This window comes from Engraulis encrasicolus, chromosome 8 (assembly GCF_034702125.1).
Source record: "Engraulis encrasicolus isolate BLACKSEA-1 chromosome 8, IST_EnEncr_1.0, whole genome shotgun sequence".
Lineage (NCBI taxonomy): Eukaryota > Metazoa > Chordata > Actinopteri > Clupeiformes > Engraulidae > Engraulis > Engraulis encrasicolus.
The window spans coordinates 30,118,764-30,138,318 of record NC_085864.1 but is presented as its reverse complement, the minus strand read 5'-3'; the positions used below and the strand labels follow the sequence as shown (position 1 = coordinate 30,138,318).

The 19,555-nt window shown below is 45.4% G+C and overlaps 1 protein-coding gene across 2 annotated transcripts in view; it reads right to left on the bottom strand.

Moving 5' to 3' along the window:
* The window catches only part of LOC134454446 (bridge-like lipid transfer protein family member 2), a 50,114-nt gene that overhangs the window by 25,016 nt on the left and 5,543 nt on the right, over positions 1-19,555 (bottom strand). For both annotated transcript variants that reach the window (XM_063205440.1, XM_063205441.1), the window contains exons 5-24: positions 18,628-18,746; positions 18,272-18,332; positions 17,765-17,957; positions 15,703-15,826; positions 15,234-15,358; positions 13,995-14,062; positions 13,374-13,510; positions 13,030-13,148; positions 11,112-11,320; positions 10,316-10,613; positions 8,824-9,029; positions 7,657-8,064; positions 6,612-7,013; positions 5,872-6,199; positions 5,313-5,504; positions 4,644-4,846; positions 4,206-4,324; positions 3,375-3,601; positions 2,459-2,649; positions 680-779 (exon numbers count right to left, since the gene is read on the bottom strand). In XM_063205440.1, the coding sequence (XP_063061510.1) occupies positions 680-779; positions 2,459-2,649; positions 3,375-3,601; positions 4,206-4,324; positions 4,644-4,846; positions 5,313-5,504; positions 5,872-6,199; positions 6,612-7,013; positions 7,657-8,064; positions 8,824-9,029; positions 10,316-10,613; positions 11,112-11,320; positions 13,030-13,148; positions 13,374-13,510; positions 13,995-14,062; positions 15,234-15,358; positions 15,703-15,826; positions 17,765-17,957; positions 18,272-18,332; positions 18,628-18,746 (3,829 nt within the window). The remainder of the gene's footprint in view (positions 1-679; positions 780-2,458; positions 2,650-3,374; positions 3,602-4,205; positions 4,325-4,643; positions 4,847-5,312; positions 5,505-5,871; positions 6,200-6,611; positions 7,014-7,656; positions 8,065-8,823; positions 9,030-10,315; positions 10,614-11,111; positions 11,321-13,029; positions 13,149-13,373; positions 13,511-13,994; positions 14,063-15,233; positions 15,359-15,702; positions 15,827-17,764; positions 17,958-18,271; positions 18,333-18,627; positions 18,747-19,555) is intronic.

Sequence of the window (19,555 nt, the reverse complement as noted above, 5' to 3'; positions counted from 1 at the left end):
AGCATGAGTGCACTTTTAACATGCTAAGTACACTTCAGTCATGCTTTTATTGTACTAAATTGAACCACTTTTTCACCTGGAATGATTGGTACTTTATCACTCACTGTACTGTGAGTAAGTCAACAGTGACTTGAGGCAAACTTTGTAATTTTAACGTTGTTTGTGACCAAAAACATGTCATCACCAGAAGCAGAATTTCCAGAGGTAGAAATCCATTGGTAATTGACACACTCCTCAAAACTATGAGGTTACTGTGAGGTTATATATTCTATGGGTGGCAGCAAAGCAGATTCAAAAATTACCAGTAGAGCAGAGTGATATTTATGCAAGTCTAGTCGATGGATAACAGAGAAACGGCCACTGCTGATTGGCCAATTGTCAATATGTCACTATCAGTCTGAAAGCCTGATTTCTCCTGACTAATTTGATATAATCCACTTGGTTGTACACCCTTGTAGAGAGGCATGGCAGGGGCATTTGTGATAGGTGTGCAAGTAATCGGAAGTGATCAAACATAATAGTCACTTGCCGTATAAAGGGCTAAATAAAACACTGTAGCTTGAAAGAACTACTAGCTTTGCTTTGAAATGCATCTGAGTAAGAGGTACCGACTTCAACCCTTTGTTGAACTGATGTTTGCTTCATACATAAATGGATAAGACATGGCATAGTGTCTGACCCTGTGGGATGAGTCTCTGCGCCCCTCTGGTGAAGACGTGTCCCTTGGAGCACTCCACCTGGATGCCCCGCTGCTGTGCAAACGAGGCCCAGTAGTGCACCTGCAGGACACAGGAGACAAGAGAAAGGAGTGAGGCTCAATTCGAAACGGGAGGCAGTGACTCGATGACTCTCCTCCTACATAAACAGGTCACTGATCAGAGAGGTGAAGTTAGCTGATGAGGCAGCCGTTACGAACGGCACTAACGAGTGCGCTGCCTTGCGCATTCGATGTTAAGGCGATTCTATGGCGGGAGTTACGTTCATCACGTTAGCGCTTAGCTTACGCATGCCATTTGAACGTTGAATGATCGTCAGACGGCGGAATCGTAAAATAGGCTATAAATAGATCTAGCGACAGCATATTTAGATACTACAATGTTGATTTATCCATTTGATTTTCAATATCTACATACATAAGTGTCAGAATAAAGAGTATGATAAGGTAGTAGCTTGGGTAGTAGCCATGTTTGTTTTTCAGGTTTCCGGTTGAGGGGGAGGTGGCGCACAGCATGTTGGGTACCAAGGCAGCGAAGTCAGCATCTGATGCTGACCTCAAATATCCCCGTTACGCCCACAAATGCAGTCAACTGCCGAGGGAGGAAATAAAGCAATTTTTCGTTTCGATCCACACTTCATGACTCGATGTCCAGTTAGCTCACTGGAAGGACAGCTGCCTTCCCTGTTTCGAATTGAGCCTGAGACACCAACATGTGCAATGGAGGCCAACGAGCAGAGTGTGGCGTGGAACGTTAGTAAACCTCTCTCCTGAAGCCTCATACAGTATTGGTAGCGCTGGGCTATCAAAGTGGTCTTTTAGTCCCGTGGTATCGTGCTGTGACTTCCATTGATGTTGTGGCGAGTTCGAGACCCCGAGGGGGTAATACGTAGCGTAGACTGAAAATGGTCTAAATTACCGGTACACTTCTTTTATCTTGTGACAAAGCCTTATGGTTTAAATGTGTCCCGTATTAGAGACACTGCCATGCAAAATTTGTGGTAACTACAATACCCGACCTCACACCAAGGCTTTGAAGGTTTTTTCAGTTTCAATGTTGATGTTAGCCTGGTAAACCAGCGCCACCCGCTGGACGCAAAAGTTTTTCAGCTAGCGAGTGGGTCTGGCCTCGGATCTGAGAACGTTTGAACGCTGTGCCCTGAGTCAGGCAATGCGAATCACAACGCAGCAATTTGTTTTGAATCAAAGCTGGCGGGGTTTTGAGGGAGTGACGACAAACCTCGCAACACCATTGGGAAAGCACATCAACAGCAAAGATCGCCAATTGGTCAGAGCGCTGGCACGGTTTGAAAACACAACAGATTGTTCTCATCAGCAATCGTCCGAGGTAACATTCATCGCGGCCAGACTAAATTACTCCGGTCTCACATTTAGGCTGGTTTATCATATCAGGCTATGTTGATGTAGTTACTGCACTTTGCCTTTGCTAGGCGGGGTAGGAATGACCTAGCCTGATTATCATGGACTTTCAACTCTCTTCCAGACTTGGTCTGACCAAGAGCACAACAATTACCATACCCCAAACGGCTTGGTTGACCCGCCTCCCTTTGTTTGCTTATGGTTGTTTGCTTCCCTACAAAGTGGGGGGAGTTCTTCCGTTTTTTTTCCGTCGGGAACTCAGAAACGGTATTTGTATTGCTCTTGGCCTGACTGAGGTGCCTGACTGGCCTGACTGCTGAAGGTGTTCTGCTAATAGGAGGGCACAGCCTGGCTGGGACCCACCTGCAGCTGAGGGAAGGCGGAGGTGAAGGACATCTGCTTGTAGTGCTGGCCCAGCTTCTTGCGTATGGGCCGCAGGCTGTGGAAGAGCTTCCCCCGGCAGATGGGCCGCGACACGCTGGTCCACGTGGCCCAGAAGTTCTGCATCCAGCGCAGCGTGCTGCTGTATAGTAGGATACGGGGCTGACACGGCTCTGCGGACACACACAAACATGCACGTGCACACATACACACACACACACACGCACACACACACACAACACAACACAACACAAACACACACAGAAAGTCATACAAAGTTATACAACATACAACAACAAAAACATGTCATACAACAACATGCCCTCATTATACATTTCCTAAAATCAATCGCAAACTAGAGATACTCAACATGTGCCTATGTAAACATAACAAAACATCACTAAAGTTCAGACGAGAAGAAAGGAAGAAAGGGATTCTGACTGAGGAAACAACAGGTCGCCTAAACTTAAAATTTGATTGGCTCGTATAGAGTAAACTTGGCTTTTGGTTAATATGCCATCTTTTTCCACAAAGGTTAGACAGGGCCTGCACAACACAACAATTTTTTTCCGCGAGTGCAACTTTCTCAGTTAATGTGTGTAGAAAAGTTTAAAAGCTTGATTCCGCACAAATGCTTAAAATAATCTTCCACACTGGCACATTCCATTTGACAATCAGCCATCTTTAAAATGTGCCTTCATGGCCCTGCACTATCATGACGGGGACCCGGGTTCGATTCCATCCCGAGACACCGTAATTTCCCGATCCTCCCCCCGACCATCTCTCTCTCCCACTCACTTCCTGTCACCATCTCAAACTGTCCTATCAAATAAAGGTACAAAACCCCCCAAAAATACTTTTAAAAAAAGTGCCTTTATGTCATGGAAGCTCTTCTGACCTGTGCTGCTGGTGTGCTGGTTGAGGTCCATGGTGATGGAGAGGTTCAGGTTCTCAGAGCGGAACGCCCGGTAGGAGTCGTGCGATTGGCCGGAGGTGACGTCGGCCACGTTCTCCGCACAGCACAGCTGCACGGAGTGGTGGTCGTGAGGGTTGCCATGGCACAGCCACTGGAGGTCAAGTGTCATGCACAGATTGGGCATGTGCATGAAACAGATATCGTCATACCTGTGTATGAACAAAAAAAACATTAATTGAGCAAAATAAACCAGTAATAGTTATTCAGTGTACCGAAAGCAATAATAACCCTTACTGGTAGAAATAAGAGCCCTTTTTTTTAGAGAAACCAGTCAAGAGGGTCTTGCCGAAAAGAACGGTGTGCCAAACAGCTAATAGCAGATATTAAAGTGATACTGTCCCATTTTTGGAAATTACCTAATTTTACAACTCCCCTTGAGTTAAATAATAGGGTTTTACCGTTGTTCTGTACTTTCAACCGTTCTCTGGGTATGGCAGTGCAAATTTTACCTCCATGCTAGCAGTTAACATTAAGTCCTATGAGACCAGCTTGCGGCTAACTGGTCTCATAGGACTCAATGTTAACTGTTAGGAGGTAAAATGTGCACTGGAAGTACAGGAGAAGTAAAAGCCTATTATTTAACTCAAGGGGAGGTGTAAAATAAGCTTATTTCAAAAAATGGGACAGTATCACTTTAAGCTCATATCAAAATTTAATTAAGTTAAAAAAAAAATATTACTAACATAAATTAGTGGGCCAGAGTCTGCCCAAAAGATATAATGGACACAATACATTGGAACCAAGCATGCTTACTTGGAGGCCGTCCTAACGTTGACATCCAGGTCTCCCTTGAAGACAAACTGGCCAGGCTTCCAGTCATAGTTTAACTTCATCCACTCCCAGTGCATATTCTCCGTAGTGTTATAGGGATCCTACACAGGAAAGCAACCGGTCACATTTAGCTCTACATATTCTTGAAAAATGAACAGCAGGCCTTGACTGTGGCTCAAACAGCTAAAGCACTGTACTGTTATGCTGGTGACCTGGGTTTGATTACAGCCCAAGGCCATTTCCAAATCCTTCCATGTCTCTCTCTCACCCATTACACTCCTGTCTTAGAAGTCTTAGACCTTCATCAGGTAATATTTTTTTTAATCGTCCGACTAGTGACTCAGGGGTCATCTCCTACGGACCTGCCAGGTGAGGTTTGCGGAAAAAAACACAAGTTTAAAAACTCCAGGCATACGGTACCTCGGTGGCGAGCTGGTGGAGGTTGGCCTGCTCGATGTCCATTTGCCAGCGCCCGTGCATCAGCAGCCGACTCTTGTCCCACCAGGCCAGCGGGGGCGAGGGGTCGGCCGTGGGCTTGGTCAGCAGGTCCACCACCTGACCAATCAAGGTCCACGCCGGGTCCCAGCACGGGCCCCACACGATAGTGTACAGAGAGATGTCCGCTACAGGCAGCACATAAAAAAAGGCGAAACACATGTTTTACCCCACAGAGAAAATATGTAATATTTAACTATGTAATATGTAATATATAATTACACGTTATATGTATATTTAGACTACATATTATCAACACTAATCTGAATAAACCATCTGTTTGTCACTGGATTTTACGCAAATGCAAATGCATCCCAAATAGCAGAGGTTGAAATGCTAGATTAAGAAAATAAAAAGTCTGTCCTTCTGTCCTTCCAACCAATCCAAAACAAATGCTTTGAATTGATTGGAAGGACAGAAGGACTATCTGATACAATCTGGTACAGCTTTTCCTAATAAACATCAAATATCGATATGTGGCATGATTTTTAACTTGGCATGTTGACATGTTGCAGAGCACTGGCAACTCGATAAAATCAAGGCATGATAATGAACACTTTGAAAATGCAAATGTTCCATGCTTTCATCACTCACATTGGACGTCGTAGTAGAATTTGAGGGGTGGCATGTTGCGGAGCACGCTGACGTCCCCCCAGGGCTGTCCCAGCTGCACCAGCTGCTGTCGCCGCGCCCGCGGGTGGCCATCCTGCTCCGCGCCCACCAGACGCCCCCACAACGTCCAGTCCCGGATCTCAAACAGGTAGCGCGGGTAGTCACGGATACGCACTGTTAACACAAACACAAGAGAGGTTGCAGAAGAACAGAACCCATTCACTCATTCATTACTGAAAATGGTTGTCAGTTATTTGAAGAAAAAAAAACAGTTATTAGATTGCTTAGCTGCATTCTAATGTTAAGTCTGTGCTACAAACATAGTGCATCTCCGCAATTATCTATACATTTACAATGAAAGAATTCACAATACATTTACCGGTACAATGAATTAATCAATTGTGTAGCTACATCTTACATGAGCAACATTAAAATGTACATACACATACGTGCACTCCAAATGAAACCTCAAGAGGGATAAGATAATAACACGGGTGTAAAAATCAAATCAAAACTGCAGGGAGTGTTCTGGTGCACCCACCCAGGAAAGCGGAAAGCTTGAACCGCATGGCTCTGCACCACTGCACCGCCAGAGGCAGGCCGTCTCTGGGAAACGGGCTGACGGCGTCGATGTCCCTCAGCTGCTCGCGGACGCGCTCGGGCCCGTGCAGAGCCCTGTCGGCCAGCACGCCCAGCTCCAGGTCGGCCACGGTCCAGGTGAGTAGCGACTTGCGCATGGGCGTGTTGGCGTAGAGACGGCGCGAGCGCTGGATGTAGATCTCGATGTGCTTGCGCTCCAGCGAGGTGTACAGCTCCTCGATCTTGCGCGCGGGGAGCAGCTCGCCGTGCTGCTTGCGGAGCTCCGCCACCTTCAGAAACAAGTGATCAGTGAAAATGTGTCTATATACAGTAGCACATTATCATATCCAGTCATCACTCAATCTTCTTAAAACATGATCTGAAAAGTAACAATGAATTAAGAAAATATAACTATTTCAGTATTCATTTTTTTGTACATTTAACCATATATTTTACAAAGTAAACTTTTTTAGTGCTTTTTTGCCTTTATTTCGATAGGACAGTGAAGCAGAGAGAAGAGAGAGACAGGGAAGAGTGGGCAAAGGACCCCGGCTGGAATCGAACCCGGGTCAACCGTGTAGCAGACAAGTGCCTTACCGTTGCGCCATGGTATGGCCTTTACAAACTAAACTTAAATCATAAAGATCAACCCTTCACACAAACGAATCAAAGGGTAGATGTAAAATAAAACTGGATTTTCACCTTGCGGTCGAGTAGCTGCAGCCGCTTGGCGCTCTCCTTGTTCTCGTCCTTCATCAGCTCGTAGTTGTCGCGCAGCTTGATCTCGAACACGTCGTCCAGGAAGACGAAGGAGAACTGGCTGACGCGGATGAGCAGGTCTGGGGGAAGACGGTCCACCTGGGCACTACCACCACCCCCAACTTCACCGACAGCAGCAGCAGCAGAACTCGAGCTGGATTTGTGCAGGGTCTTGAGCCACTTCTGGATGCCGATGGCCTTGTCGAAGGTGTTGGAGAAGTTGTACTGGTAGGGGAACTCCACGCCCACTGTAGGGATGGTGAAGAGCCAGACGCGATTGGACGAGGTGGCCAGGAAGGGGAAGTGGTCGCGCTGGGCTCGCATCTCCTCCAGCTCCTCCAACACCTAGACGAGACCACAAGGTCAAAATCATTGTAATTATATTGCACATACACAGGACCGCTGCTAAGGTTTTTGAGACCCTAAGCATAACTGGTCAGGAGGCCCCCCTCATAATTAAATAATAATAATAATATAATTGTTTTTTTTTAGACAATCTCAATTTAGGAGGCCCCTATTTTGGGGGAAAGTGGTTGGTGCCCTAAGCACTCGGCTTACTCTGCTTGTGCCTAGCGACGGCCCTGCACATGATGCAAATACCAAAGCAGTTGGACAAAACATACTTCACAGACACAGACACGTTTTAGACACAAGAAAATAGTTATGAACAGACCTCTATGGCCTAATGTTTATGGAGTTGCTCTTTCAAATTCCATTATCATTCATGACTGAGATGCTCCTGGGCAAGGCACCTAACCCCGATTGCTCCAAGGTCTGAAACTAATACCCTGTACCTAAATCAATGTAAATTGCTATGGGGACCCCCTCGAAAATTAGATGTCCTATCTCAAGGGGCTATCCCCCTAAACAAAGAAAATTGAAATTGAAACTGGATAACGGCATCAACTATGCGTAATGTAATAACAAACAAGGAAATGCAGCAACATACAGCACAGTGCAATACTGTAGTATTTGAACGGTACGTCACCTGCATCTCGGCGCAGGAGAACGTGAAGATGTCATTGCCATCAAAGTTGAAGACCAGACGGGGGGTCTTGGCGTGGAGCGAGCCAGATGTTTTGGAGATGGACAACGCGTCAGCCTGCAGGACGATGAAGTTGGTCTCCCCGACGCAGGCGCTCAGCGAGGAACTCTTCAGCTCCACGCTAAGGTTCAGAGTCCTGCTCTTTGTAGGATGAATGGAGGAGTCTGTTGGTGTTGACGTCTCAGTCTTCTGGTCCTCCTCCGCCTCCTCCTCCACTGGATCCTTCCCTGTGAGAGGTCTAAGTGCTGAGGACAGAGCGCTCCAGGAGGCTTTGGTCTCTGTGACGTGGTGATACATGAACATGTGGTCTGAGGGCGTCCAGTGGACCGATAAGGCTTCGTTGACATGCATCTGAAATGGTAAAAAGATTATATTTAAAAGTTGTACAGCATTTCGTTTTGTTACATTGGATCTGTTGAAGCCAATCATGACAAAAGCTAGCATCACCATACGTGCTCTCAAAGGTCAACAAAGAAATTCACTGTGTGCATTCCTTCCAAACACTGTTTAGACCAGAATTGAATAGGTATTTTTTGGAAATGGGTCAATGACATTTTAGTAATAGCGAACATTTTTTTCCCGAGTGGATTACCTAAGAAGCACGTTCATTGCAAAATATTGATTACCGGTCCGATTTACTAATTGATATATGGGCATGTGGTTGCACCACCAACTGTCTGATCCCCAAAAAACACCAATGACCCAAATACAGCTAAAACGTCTTCATGCTCTAAAAAGAAATTTTAAAACTCTAAAAAGAGTTCTTTGTTTACTTTTAAGACCAACTCCAGTTGTGTGAATGACATTCTTCAGACACAGTACTAAGTGCTATACTGAGTGCAGTATAGCATCAATAACTTCAATGTTCCACTTGCACACAAAAACAGATGTAAGAAATCCTTCATCCGCTCAGCTGTAGCCCTACTCAAAAGATGAACAATGACCAGCCACAGCATACACGTATTATCTTGTCTTTTTTGTCCTGTTTTGTCAAGTCTTGTCTAATGTCTGTGAGAATGACTGAAAACATGCCAAAGACAATTTTCTGTTGCATCTATAACAGACAATAAAGTTCTATCTCCTAATCTAATACTGAGTGCAGTATAATACCTCCAGGCTGTGTGTGCTGGGCTGGTAGGAGGAGGCCAGGGAAGTGAGGCTGAGGATGGGGTTGAGGGTGTCCGTGGCTGGGCAGCAGGCCTCCATGCTCTCCGTGATCACCTTCACCACAGACAGGGCCAGGCCCTGCACCTCCACCCGCGAGCTCTCCCCTCCGCCCTCCGCATGCACTGAGTCCACCCTCAACGCCACAGCACCTGCGGGAGCCAAGAAGAGGAAGGCCAGAATCAGAGAAGCGATTGAAGAGTTTTGTTACAAAATGACGCAAGTGTCATTTTTTTACTTTTGGATTTTATTTTTGGAAATGACTTCTCAGATGTTCTATCATCTATGTGTGAATTCTTGCCATTCAAATATTTTGAGAACATACTTTTTAAACCTATATAAAATGCATTTTGCAATGTAATACAATGACCAATACAAAGTGTCAATTTCCGAACCGGTTCCAAAATGGATATACATCATTTTACCACAAAGATCTTCAATTGTGCACTGTTCAACTCAGGAATTCCCCTAGATGTATAACATTCATTATGTATAACTGTTAAAGGGACACTGTGTGAGATGTTTAGTTGTTTATTTCCAGAATTCATGCTGCCCATTCACTAATGTTACCTTTTTCATGAATACTTACCACCAGCATCAAATTCTAAGTATTCATTATGACTGGAAAAATTGCACTTTTCATACATGAAAAGGGGGATCTTCTCCATGGTCCGCCATTTTGAATTTCCAAAAATAGCCATTTTTAGCTGCAAAAATGACTCTACTTGAACCATACTAGAACATATTTATTTATTACTTAGTAAACCTTCATGTAAACATCAAATTTGGCAATAGGCAGCCCAGTTTCAGTGAGCAGCATAGTTGCAGTACCTTTTCTGACCATTTCCTGCACAGTGTCCCTTTAAACAAAGTCTTGAGCTTTTCTTTTTTTCAGACATGTAAAAGTTAATATTGTAAAGAACGGTCACATCTCCACAACATCAGCTGATTTTAAAGCAAGTCATGCATCAACATCCATGTGGCTCTGCATGTGAAGGCGGAAGCTACATCTAAATGATAACACTTTTACAAGACTGGAACAAAAGGAAAGCTTAAAGACTTGATTACATAGTGCATGCAACTCCAATGTTTAAAAAAACCCAAAAAACATATAGAATAAAAAACAAGAGTTGCTTATACAGTTGCTTACACTGCTGATGAAGTAAGACTTCACAGTTGCTAGACTAACCAAGACACTTTATAAGACACAATTTGTTGGCTATCACCGGACATTGCCACCTCCACCTAGACACCATGTTTTAAAGTTATAGGAAGAACATTGGTAAAGTGAAATTGGTCATCAACACTTGTGTAGTTTTAGTGTTAATATGTTTGACAGGCAAACAAACAAACAGACAGACAAAACAACCCAGCAAACACCATCTTTTAAAATGTAGACCCAGAGATCCTAGTATACCACATGCTTTGTAGCACCCACCTGCTACATTGGAGAGCGTGAAGACGTTGGCATCATCCAGATTGACCTCCATGCTGAGGAGCAGAGGCGAGGGGGCGTTGGGGGGCGAAGGCACTGGGACGCTGGGGGCCTTGGGTGTGCCGTTGGGGGCGAAGAGGCACAGCAAGCGAGACAGGCAGAGGGCGCAGGTCTCAGATACCTCCACCTGGAGCCCCTTCAGACTGGACTCCACGCTCACGCTCCTCCCTGCTGATGATGCTGCTGCAGTGGGGGAGGTGGTGATGGAGGATGACTCCACCTCAGGCTCACCACAGCTGCCCTGTTATAACAATGCAGAGGAAATGTCAACACTCGAATACCATCATTGATGTTATACAGCTGCCTGCAACAGCAGTTCTAACCATTCGGGGACTCTAATGAATAGATTTGCTGGTATATTTTACTATGGCGAGGCTGACTGTTGGAGCCCCCGTAAAATTGATGGGGCCCTCTGGGTCCAAAGCCAAATGGGTATAAAAGAAGCAACTGTAGAATTTATTCTTCTCTAGACCCTAACATAGCCCTTCACCAATGGACATTGAATGGGCTGGTGTAGAGAAGGAAAATTAAAGGTGGGGTTGCAGGTATGACATCACGTTGGTGTGTCGAGGTGTGCCGTGTGATCCTAATGGCAAATGGAAATCCTATAATTACTTTATAAGCCACTATATCTTTTGTTGTGGTCCAAAAGAAAGTGACTTAGTTCTGTAAACCTTGTTGTTACCTCTACCGGAGGTGGCCACATAAAGCAATATTCCCTCTTAACCTAGTGGGTTACCTGCAGTGTGAGAGAGTCCAGGATGAGGGCCTCCCCCCACACGTGCTTCCCTGGTGGGTGCGGCGCCTGCTGGATGTGGGAGCCCTGACCCACACGCCACCAGAAGTGGTCCAGGGACACCGAGGCTCTCTGCTGCCCCCTGCTGCTGCTAGTGATGCTACTGCTCTCACCCTCTGCATCCTCCCCTGTCTCCAGCAGATGGCGCAGTTCTGCAAAAAAACACAACGCCGTTTCAGTCTCATACCAATAGCACTCAGCTTGAGGTTTCCCATGTTTCCCCAACTATCCATCAAAGTGCATTAGGCTTGGGTAAACTGTTCAGTGACTTTGTGGTACACCATGTCCCCCCAGAGGTACGAGAAGATTGATTCACACCCATTTTGGCTTCTGATTACACAAACGGGTCGACAAAGAGTGTGTTTGCAGTTTCACTCTCTTGTGACGAGAAGAAAATGAGCTTGGTTGATGTATAACTGAAAAACAAACTACTGTGCCAACCGGCCTGTATCTAATCTGGGTAAAGCCGAAAATAGACCGACTGTACTCTTGGGTTGTGATTTATCCTTTAGGAATGTCATTTTGGCTGCCTTTTCCCGCTCTTATCACCCTGCACCCAGTACGAATTTCGGCCAGTGGTAACACCTTGCTTCATGCAGCCGAGAATGTGGCCATGTGTTAAAATTAGTGCAAAATTAACTAAACAAACAGACACCTAATTGAAGAACAACAACAGATAAACTGTAGGTTCAGTCAGGGTTGAGTGATGTCTGTGTAGCCAAAACATCAGTTAATCTGAGATTATTCAATTAAAGTGTTTTGGCCCAAGGGCGAAGCTAGGAGGTGGCACAGGGTGGCCTGGATACGACACTGGTTTGGCCGTTTGTATGGCGGCCCAGTTGCAGCCAGTGAAAGGCTGAGCATTACTTCAATTGACTGTTACATTATTACATTACATTGTACTTAGCTGACGCTTTCATTTATTCAAAGTGATGGTTACAGTCCCTCAAGCAATGTGAGGTTAGGTGCCTTGCTTAAGGGCACTTCAGCCATGGATGGAGATGTACAGTAGGGAGAGGTCAGGGGGGATTCGAACCTGCAACCCCTAGATTGAAAGACCAACTCTCTAACCACTAGGCCACGGCTATTGTGTCCTTCTCTTGCTTCTGGGAAATACAGTACATGAAAGCATAATTGGCTCAAAGGCCCTCTTGGGTCTCCTATAAAATCCAACAGCACTTTTTTTCTGCATTGTGGTGAAAACAGTAAGTGTTGCGAGGATGCAGTTTGCACCAGCCTGTAAATTCTTCCGCCTTTTGTCTCATCAGAGCACCTCTACCATGGCCAGGAACGTGCAGCAATCGGAACAGCAGAAACCCGCAATAACATACAGTATGCTGCCCAGTGTGTGTGTGTGTGTGTGTGTGTGTGTGTGTGTGTGTGTGTGTGTCTGTGTCTCTGTGTGTGTGTGTGTGTGCGTGTGCGTGTGTGTGCGTGTGCGTGTGTGTGCGTGTGCGTGTGTGTATGTGTGTGTGTCTGCATTCTAAAGCTACGCATGTCTTCAACCTCTGCAGTGAGCTATGGACAGTTAAGTTTTCCACCTGGTCCCGGAATGTATTGCTGTAAGTATAACGTTAGCTTTCTGCACATGTTAGCCGGAGCTATCCACACTGCCATTTAACTACAGGCTGTAGCCAAGGTTTCAGCATCGTATACTGTTTTCCCCTGGCTGCGTGACTCTACTGCAGCTGCGCACAACTCAACCTCTGATTGTTGGAAACTGCTGTCGGTCAAAAAAATAGCTCATGTGGTTGGCTGCCAGTGTCTTGCCCCTCCTCAAAATATTGTGTTTGCAAACATGACGAACCCATGCATGTGACAAATAAACTAGCGGTACTCGTCCTCTTAATAGGTAATTTACCTGCACTGGTGGATAAGAAGCCCAGAGCAAAGGGCGGCGTGTCCCCCAGCTGTACTGATACGTTTACGTTGGACACCGAGCAGCTGACGAGAACCGGAGCATCAAGATGGGGGAAGCGCCTGCAAGGGGTAGGGGCACAACAGACATGTAAACATACTTGTGTCACACATACACACGCATGCATGCACACACGCACATTTATGCATACAGACAACTGCATTACAAGAAGAAAATGAGTTTAAAAAAAACACACACACACACACAAACTAATAGGACAAGGAATAAACAAAAGAAATGTGCTCAAGTATTTCCCTTTTTGAGACCTATACATTAAAAACTCGTACTTTTTCCTCTGGGTAGGTTTTCTGTGAGACAGCTTTTCCCAAGACAGCAGGTCAAACCAGTGGGAGAACTCCTGGTGACGGTAGTGGATGATGCAGGTGTTGACGGTAACCGAGCCTGATATATCCGACGACGTCACCTGGGAGGGACACAAGAGGATTGGATTAGTTAGCAGGAATTCTGCAAATGATATTAATCACTTCGTTGAAAAGGTTGCAAAAGCCATACGCGCCATAACTACACATTTCAGTGATGGTAGAGGTGCACATTGTAAAAGTCTTTATGTTGACAGAGGTCTCTTGATGACAAAGATGGAATGGAGCAGTGTCATCAGAAATGGGCCCGTGCAAAAGACAAGTACTTAGGGCAGCAACAGGTGCTCTAAATTAGCACCAGCCAACCGGCCAAATGCTGGAGAAAACTCTGTTTGGCTGGTAGAAAAGAAAAGCATACTAGCCACTTTGACTGGTAGAGAGTGTATGTGTGGCTAGTAAGATTTAACATATTTTAGCCAAATTGGCTAATAATGGAATAAGTTCATTTATAGCCCTCATAGCAACAGAGAAAAGATTCGGGACCAACACAACTTTACAGACAGAAAGAGAATACAAATTAGCCCTTACCTGCAGGCCAGTCTTCAGGGTGTTGAGGCAGAGGATCCTCTGCCTGCTCTGGGAAAGGAGGAGTCCATCTGTAGGCCAGGAGAGGGGGGAATAAAGCTCTGTTTTAGAGTTCAAAGTGCCAGTGTTTATTGGGATGGTTTCCTATTGTTGTCATACGCCATGGCCATCTCTGAAGTCTGGAGAAATTGTATTGTGAAGCCTTGCTTCCAAAGGCGCCATGTTTCCCCTACAAATCCAAAGTGATGGCCTTTCATGCAAAATTGAGTTCTTTTTTCCCAATATTGTGACAAGCCCTCCACATATGAGCTTGCATGCCCATGCTTAGGTTCAGATTCGAGTCTGGCCTGGGTAATCTCCCAGCCCTACCCTGAGTGCATTGCAATATGCGACCTTGCCTCCTCCACTTGCCTCCTCCACTTGCTTCTCTCCTCGTACCAGGAAGTAATACGTCATGATGACATCACTGACAACAGCATTATATTTCAATATCTTGCAAAAGCTCAATTGTAGAGTCTTTTTCTCATTTGCAATTGGGATGGTGAATGAAAAACAGTCCCTCAAACGTTGTTGTGGCTAGGCTGACAGCTGGGAAACTTTATCGTTTTCTCCACGGAGGAAGAGCCAGGAGGCGGGACGAGGAGACAAGCGCAAGTGGAGGGGGCAAGGTTGCATATTGCAACGCAATCCCTGTCTCTCGCTCCAGCTCATTTCCTGTATCCTTACACATGGAGGACCCAGGTTTGAATGTGGCCTGAATCATCTCTCAGCCCTACCCCATCTCTCTCTCCTGCTCCTTTCCTGTCTCCTCTCACACGGTCCCATCATAATTAAGACCCAAAAGGCCCCCCCAACATTTCAAAAGATAAACCATCTAAAGCTGAGTGGTTGGTAAATTTGAGATACGGAAGATAAACCATCTAAAGCTGAGTGGTTGGTAAATTTGAGATACGAAGCCCTGCTATGGCCAACCGGTAGGGCACTCGCCTGCCATACGGCTGACCCGGGTTCAATTCCCAGCCCGGGTCCTTTGCCGACCCCTCCCCGTCTCCCCCAATTCGTTTCCAGTCCACCTCTCACACTGTCCTATCAAAATAAAGTCGAAAAAGGCTCCCCAAAAAATCGAAATAAATAAATAAATTGAGCTACGATTGGTCAGTGGCTGGCAAATGGTAAAGAGTTGACATTTCTCAAACGCGCAATTTCTCCGTTTCCGCTGTCCAGTCCACCTATCCCACTCACCCTCCAGCAGGAGCTCCAGGCTGCTCTGGGGGACGCTGAGGTCCGGCGTGAAGCGGCTCAGGGTCGGCTGATCCTCCTCTCGCCCGTACCCCATCTTCAGAGACTTCAGAGTCCAGTTCAAGTGTCTGTACAGCACAAACACACACAGCATTGAGAAGGGCAGAGATCACCACCAGTGTGGCTAGTTTCCTTCCTACAAGTGCAGACTATTTTCTGTGAAATTACAAGCTACAGTCAACTCCCAAGTATAATGCTGTTATCTGGTACAGAAAACTTAAACACATACTAACTCAGAAACACTCTCTTTCTTCTTTTACACTCATTGGGACATGAATTGAAACTGAGAGCGTAGTTGAATGTACAGGGCTCTAAAAAGCAATCATCACTGGGCTTTCAAAGAATGTATTGAGTATGAATGCGAGTGCTTTTTTCCAGGCAAACATGATCCATTAAAAAGTGTGCTGCTGACCTCTTCTGGCTGTGCATGGACAAGGTGATGTTAGTGTTCTCGAAGTCCACGTTGACCTTCTGAGGAAGCAGCTGGTGGAGGTGGTCCAGGGCCTCCGTCTGCAGAAACTGCTCCTCCTCACACTCTACAGGACGGAGGAGAGGGAGAGGGAGAGGAAGAGGAAGAGGAGAGGGAGAGGGACAGGGAGAGGGAGAGGGAGAGGAGAGGAGAAGAAGACAAGAGAAGACGGAGAGGAGGAGAGGAGAGGAAGAGGAAGAGGAGAGAAGAGGAGAGGAAGAGGAAGAGGAGAGGGGGAGGAGAGGAGAGGAAGAGGAAGAGGAGAGAAGAGGAGAGGGGCACGAGAGGAGAGGAAGAGGAAGAGGAAGAGGGAGAGGAGAGGAGAGGGGAGGAGAGGGGAGGAGAGGGGAGAGGAGGGGAGAGGAGGGGAGAGGGAGAGAGAGGGAGAGGAGAGGAAAAGAGAAGTAAAGAGAAGTAAAGAGAAGAGAAGAGAAAGAGGAAGAGGAGTGAAGAGGAAGAGGGAGAGGAAGAGAGGGAGAGGAGAAGAGAAGAGAAGAGAAGAGAAGAGAAGAGAAGAGAAGAGAAGAGAAGAGAAGAGAAGAGAAGAGAAGAGAAGAGAAGAGAAGAGAAGAGAAGAGAAGAGAAGAGAAGAGAAGAGATGCCACAGAGCACTTTAAGATGCTGTGGGATAAAAGCCAATCTTTCACCTGGGCAGAGCTTTCAAGTACCTCTCTTCAACTGCTCCTCACATTCTACAGGGTGAGAGAGGAGAAGGTGTCACAGGGCAATTTATGATGCTAAGGGATGTAGCCAATCCTTAGCTGCCTACTGCGTCTACTCAATTATACTGGCCTACAAAGGCAAAGTGCAGTAACTACATATTTGGTCAAAATTGCGGGAGGTGAAAATGGTCTTCATTACACCTCCTTTAACTTATGACAAAGCCTTATGGTCCAAAATTCTCCCATTTTAGAGATATTGCGCTGTCAAATTTTCAGTAACCACAATATTCAACCCAATACCAAGGCTATGAAGCCATTTTTTCTCAGTTTCAATGTTGCCGTAGTTACTGCACTTTGGCTTTGTAGGGCAGTATAGTTACCTTAGCTCATCACACTCTACCTCGGGGGATAGGGCAGATTAAGATTATAGTGGGAAAATAAGCAATCTTTAGTGAGGCTGATACTCAACTTCATTTACGCTCACAAACTGCGCCTGGGAGCCTAGAAGTATGTTCTAGTTTGCTGTGTATCTGAACGTGTACAAGCCAATCAAGTGTGGTATTGAAATCACATATTAAATCTTTAATTTCCTTTGATGTTTCAGAAACGCTGAACATCTTGAGCTGTTTTGTGTTGCAAGTAATTCCCCAAATTGAGCATAGAAAGGCAGAACAAAAGGAATTCATTGGCCTACTTCCTATTTTTTGTCAAAGCGAATAAATGCAAATGCAGAAATGTCACATTCAAGTGTGAAACAAGTAGGCTGGTCTATTACAGTAAGCTTAGTACTAAATCTTTAACTCCATTTGTTCCAGTAGTCTGCTCGATCCAGTCAGCCCTGTTCTGTTCTCAGATTATGTTCTCAGCAAAAGGGCCGGAGTTACAAAACCTTCCACTGTCATTCTGCTGCATCCACAGAAACGACGGGTCACAGTGCATTTGGGCACAGTGCTTGTTCAGCACCACGCTTGGGGCAAGATCACAAGCACTGAAGGTTTCTCTCTCTCTCTCGCTCTTAAACTAGATAGAAGCGGACAGTGGGAGACAGGCCTGTGTCCAATTTATGTTGGTACAAAGTATGATGGTTGAAGGTATGACATCTGTCAAATGTGTTGTACTGATGTTGTTGCGGTGTGGTCTGACAGGATATAAACTCACAGTTCACACAAACTGGTATAAATAGCACATGTGTTCTATTGACCATCATTGACGTATGTTTTGCAAATGCAAAGGAATAGATGCATTCAGCATTACATCATCCGATTTCAGTGTCAAATTGGAGTAAATCATATTACTGTAGTGTATTCTCTAGAACACTAGAATGGGTAGCACTGTTCCCTCACCAGTTAAGGCGAGGCTGGCGTCTGCTGGGCTGGTTTGGGAAGGCGGCAGCAGCTGACTCAGGAACAGTCCCTCGTGTAGCTCAGCCAATAGCGTGCGTACGCTGAGCTCCAGGCGACCAGGCCGCAGCTCCGGTAGGCTGATGTCCCCCAGCACTGACAGACTGAGGGACACCTCCGCCAGACACGTGTCCTGCTGAGAACGGAGCACACACACACAAAATACAATAATGAAAGACGATATTAGTAAAACACACACACATGCATAAAACTGAAATATAGCGCAAACACAAATAAACAACATGGAGACAATGGCTATGTTTACATGGGACATATAATGCCGAATTAACCGACTTTGAATTAAGCTTAATTCCACTTTGAAAACGTCATGTAAACACTTCACAATTCGGAATTAAATAAAAGATCAAAGGGAACTCGACAGAACTATTTAATTCTGTATTACTAATTCAGAATTGTAATAGTCATGTAAACATAGGGATTGAGACTTACCAATCGGCTGCTTTTCAACACTTTGCTGCTAAGCTGTCCCACTGAGAAATCCCAGGCCAACCTAATGAGACATAGGAAAATGTTAATGAAATCACTTTCAAAGAAACACAGTCATGCCATGCATGCTGCAACCTCACCTTTAACCCATTTTAATCTAAGCCCTGTTTGGGAGCCTGAATGCAGCGTATATGTCGCTCCAGGCTAAAATGTGTCAAAGTAAATAAAAGAGTTAAAGACAGTGTCAACATTCAACAATGTGACCACAAATAACAAGGTTCCAATCAAGTTCCATTCGGAAACCTGTGGGGCTCACAGGCACATCAAATTTCACAATAAAAGTACAACAAATGAGTCACCTCTTGGCCTGGTGGTCGAGCAGCAGTGTGATTCCCGTGGTGGTCATGTGCCACAGGGACTCGGAGAGGGCCAGGTTTAACACCATCACATTAATGGAGTTGATATGGAGGGATAGCACCTGAGAAGAGCAGATAGACACACAGTAGATGCCAAGGGTAAGAGTGGCACTGAAGGATCACATGCAAACAGAAACCAGATTTGATTCAGATTATTGCATTATCTTGATTACTAAGACTGGTAAACTAGACAAGGCCGTCTATCAACAGAAAATGTGTTTTGCCTGGTGAGTTGGTCTAGCACCGCACCATAGGGGAAAATCCATAAGGACACATCATCTCTAACTTCAGTCACAACACCTGTCATTCAGTCATAACACCTGTCCTTTAGTCATAACACCTGTCCTTCAGTCATAATAACACTATTGGTGTGGATCTGTTTTTTTCCTGTTTTTTTTGTGTAGAGGTCTTGGGGACATCTCAGTACAGCCACAACACAGCTGTGCTGAAGTCTCTACTTTAAATTCAACATTTTAAGCTTTTTTTTTTTTTTTTTAACTGTTGGTTCCACCACTTCATGAATGGTGCCGTGCCAGACTACATTTTCATGTTATAGTCTGGCTTGACAGGCTAGCATTTACTCAAATCAAATCATATCTAAATGCTGTAAATAGCCATACTTACATGACTTCATTTCATTCAGAGTTGAGAACAAAATGGAATTTAAAAAAGGGAAGAAATGATATTGCTTGTGTGTATGAAGCCACTGAAAAGGTCATTTGTACAGCTACAGGTGCAATTCATCAGACACACAATCCAACAATAGCCATGGATCTGCAAGGTGTCCGATGACCGTGTCTTCAATCACTGGGCAGCAAGTGAGAGAGAGTGAAAAGAGCAAGTGAAAGAGAGAGAGAGAGCGAGAGCGAGA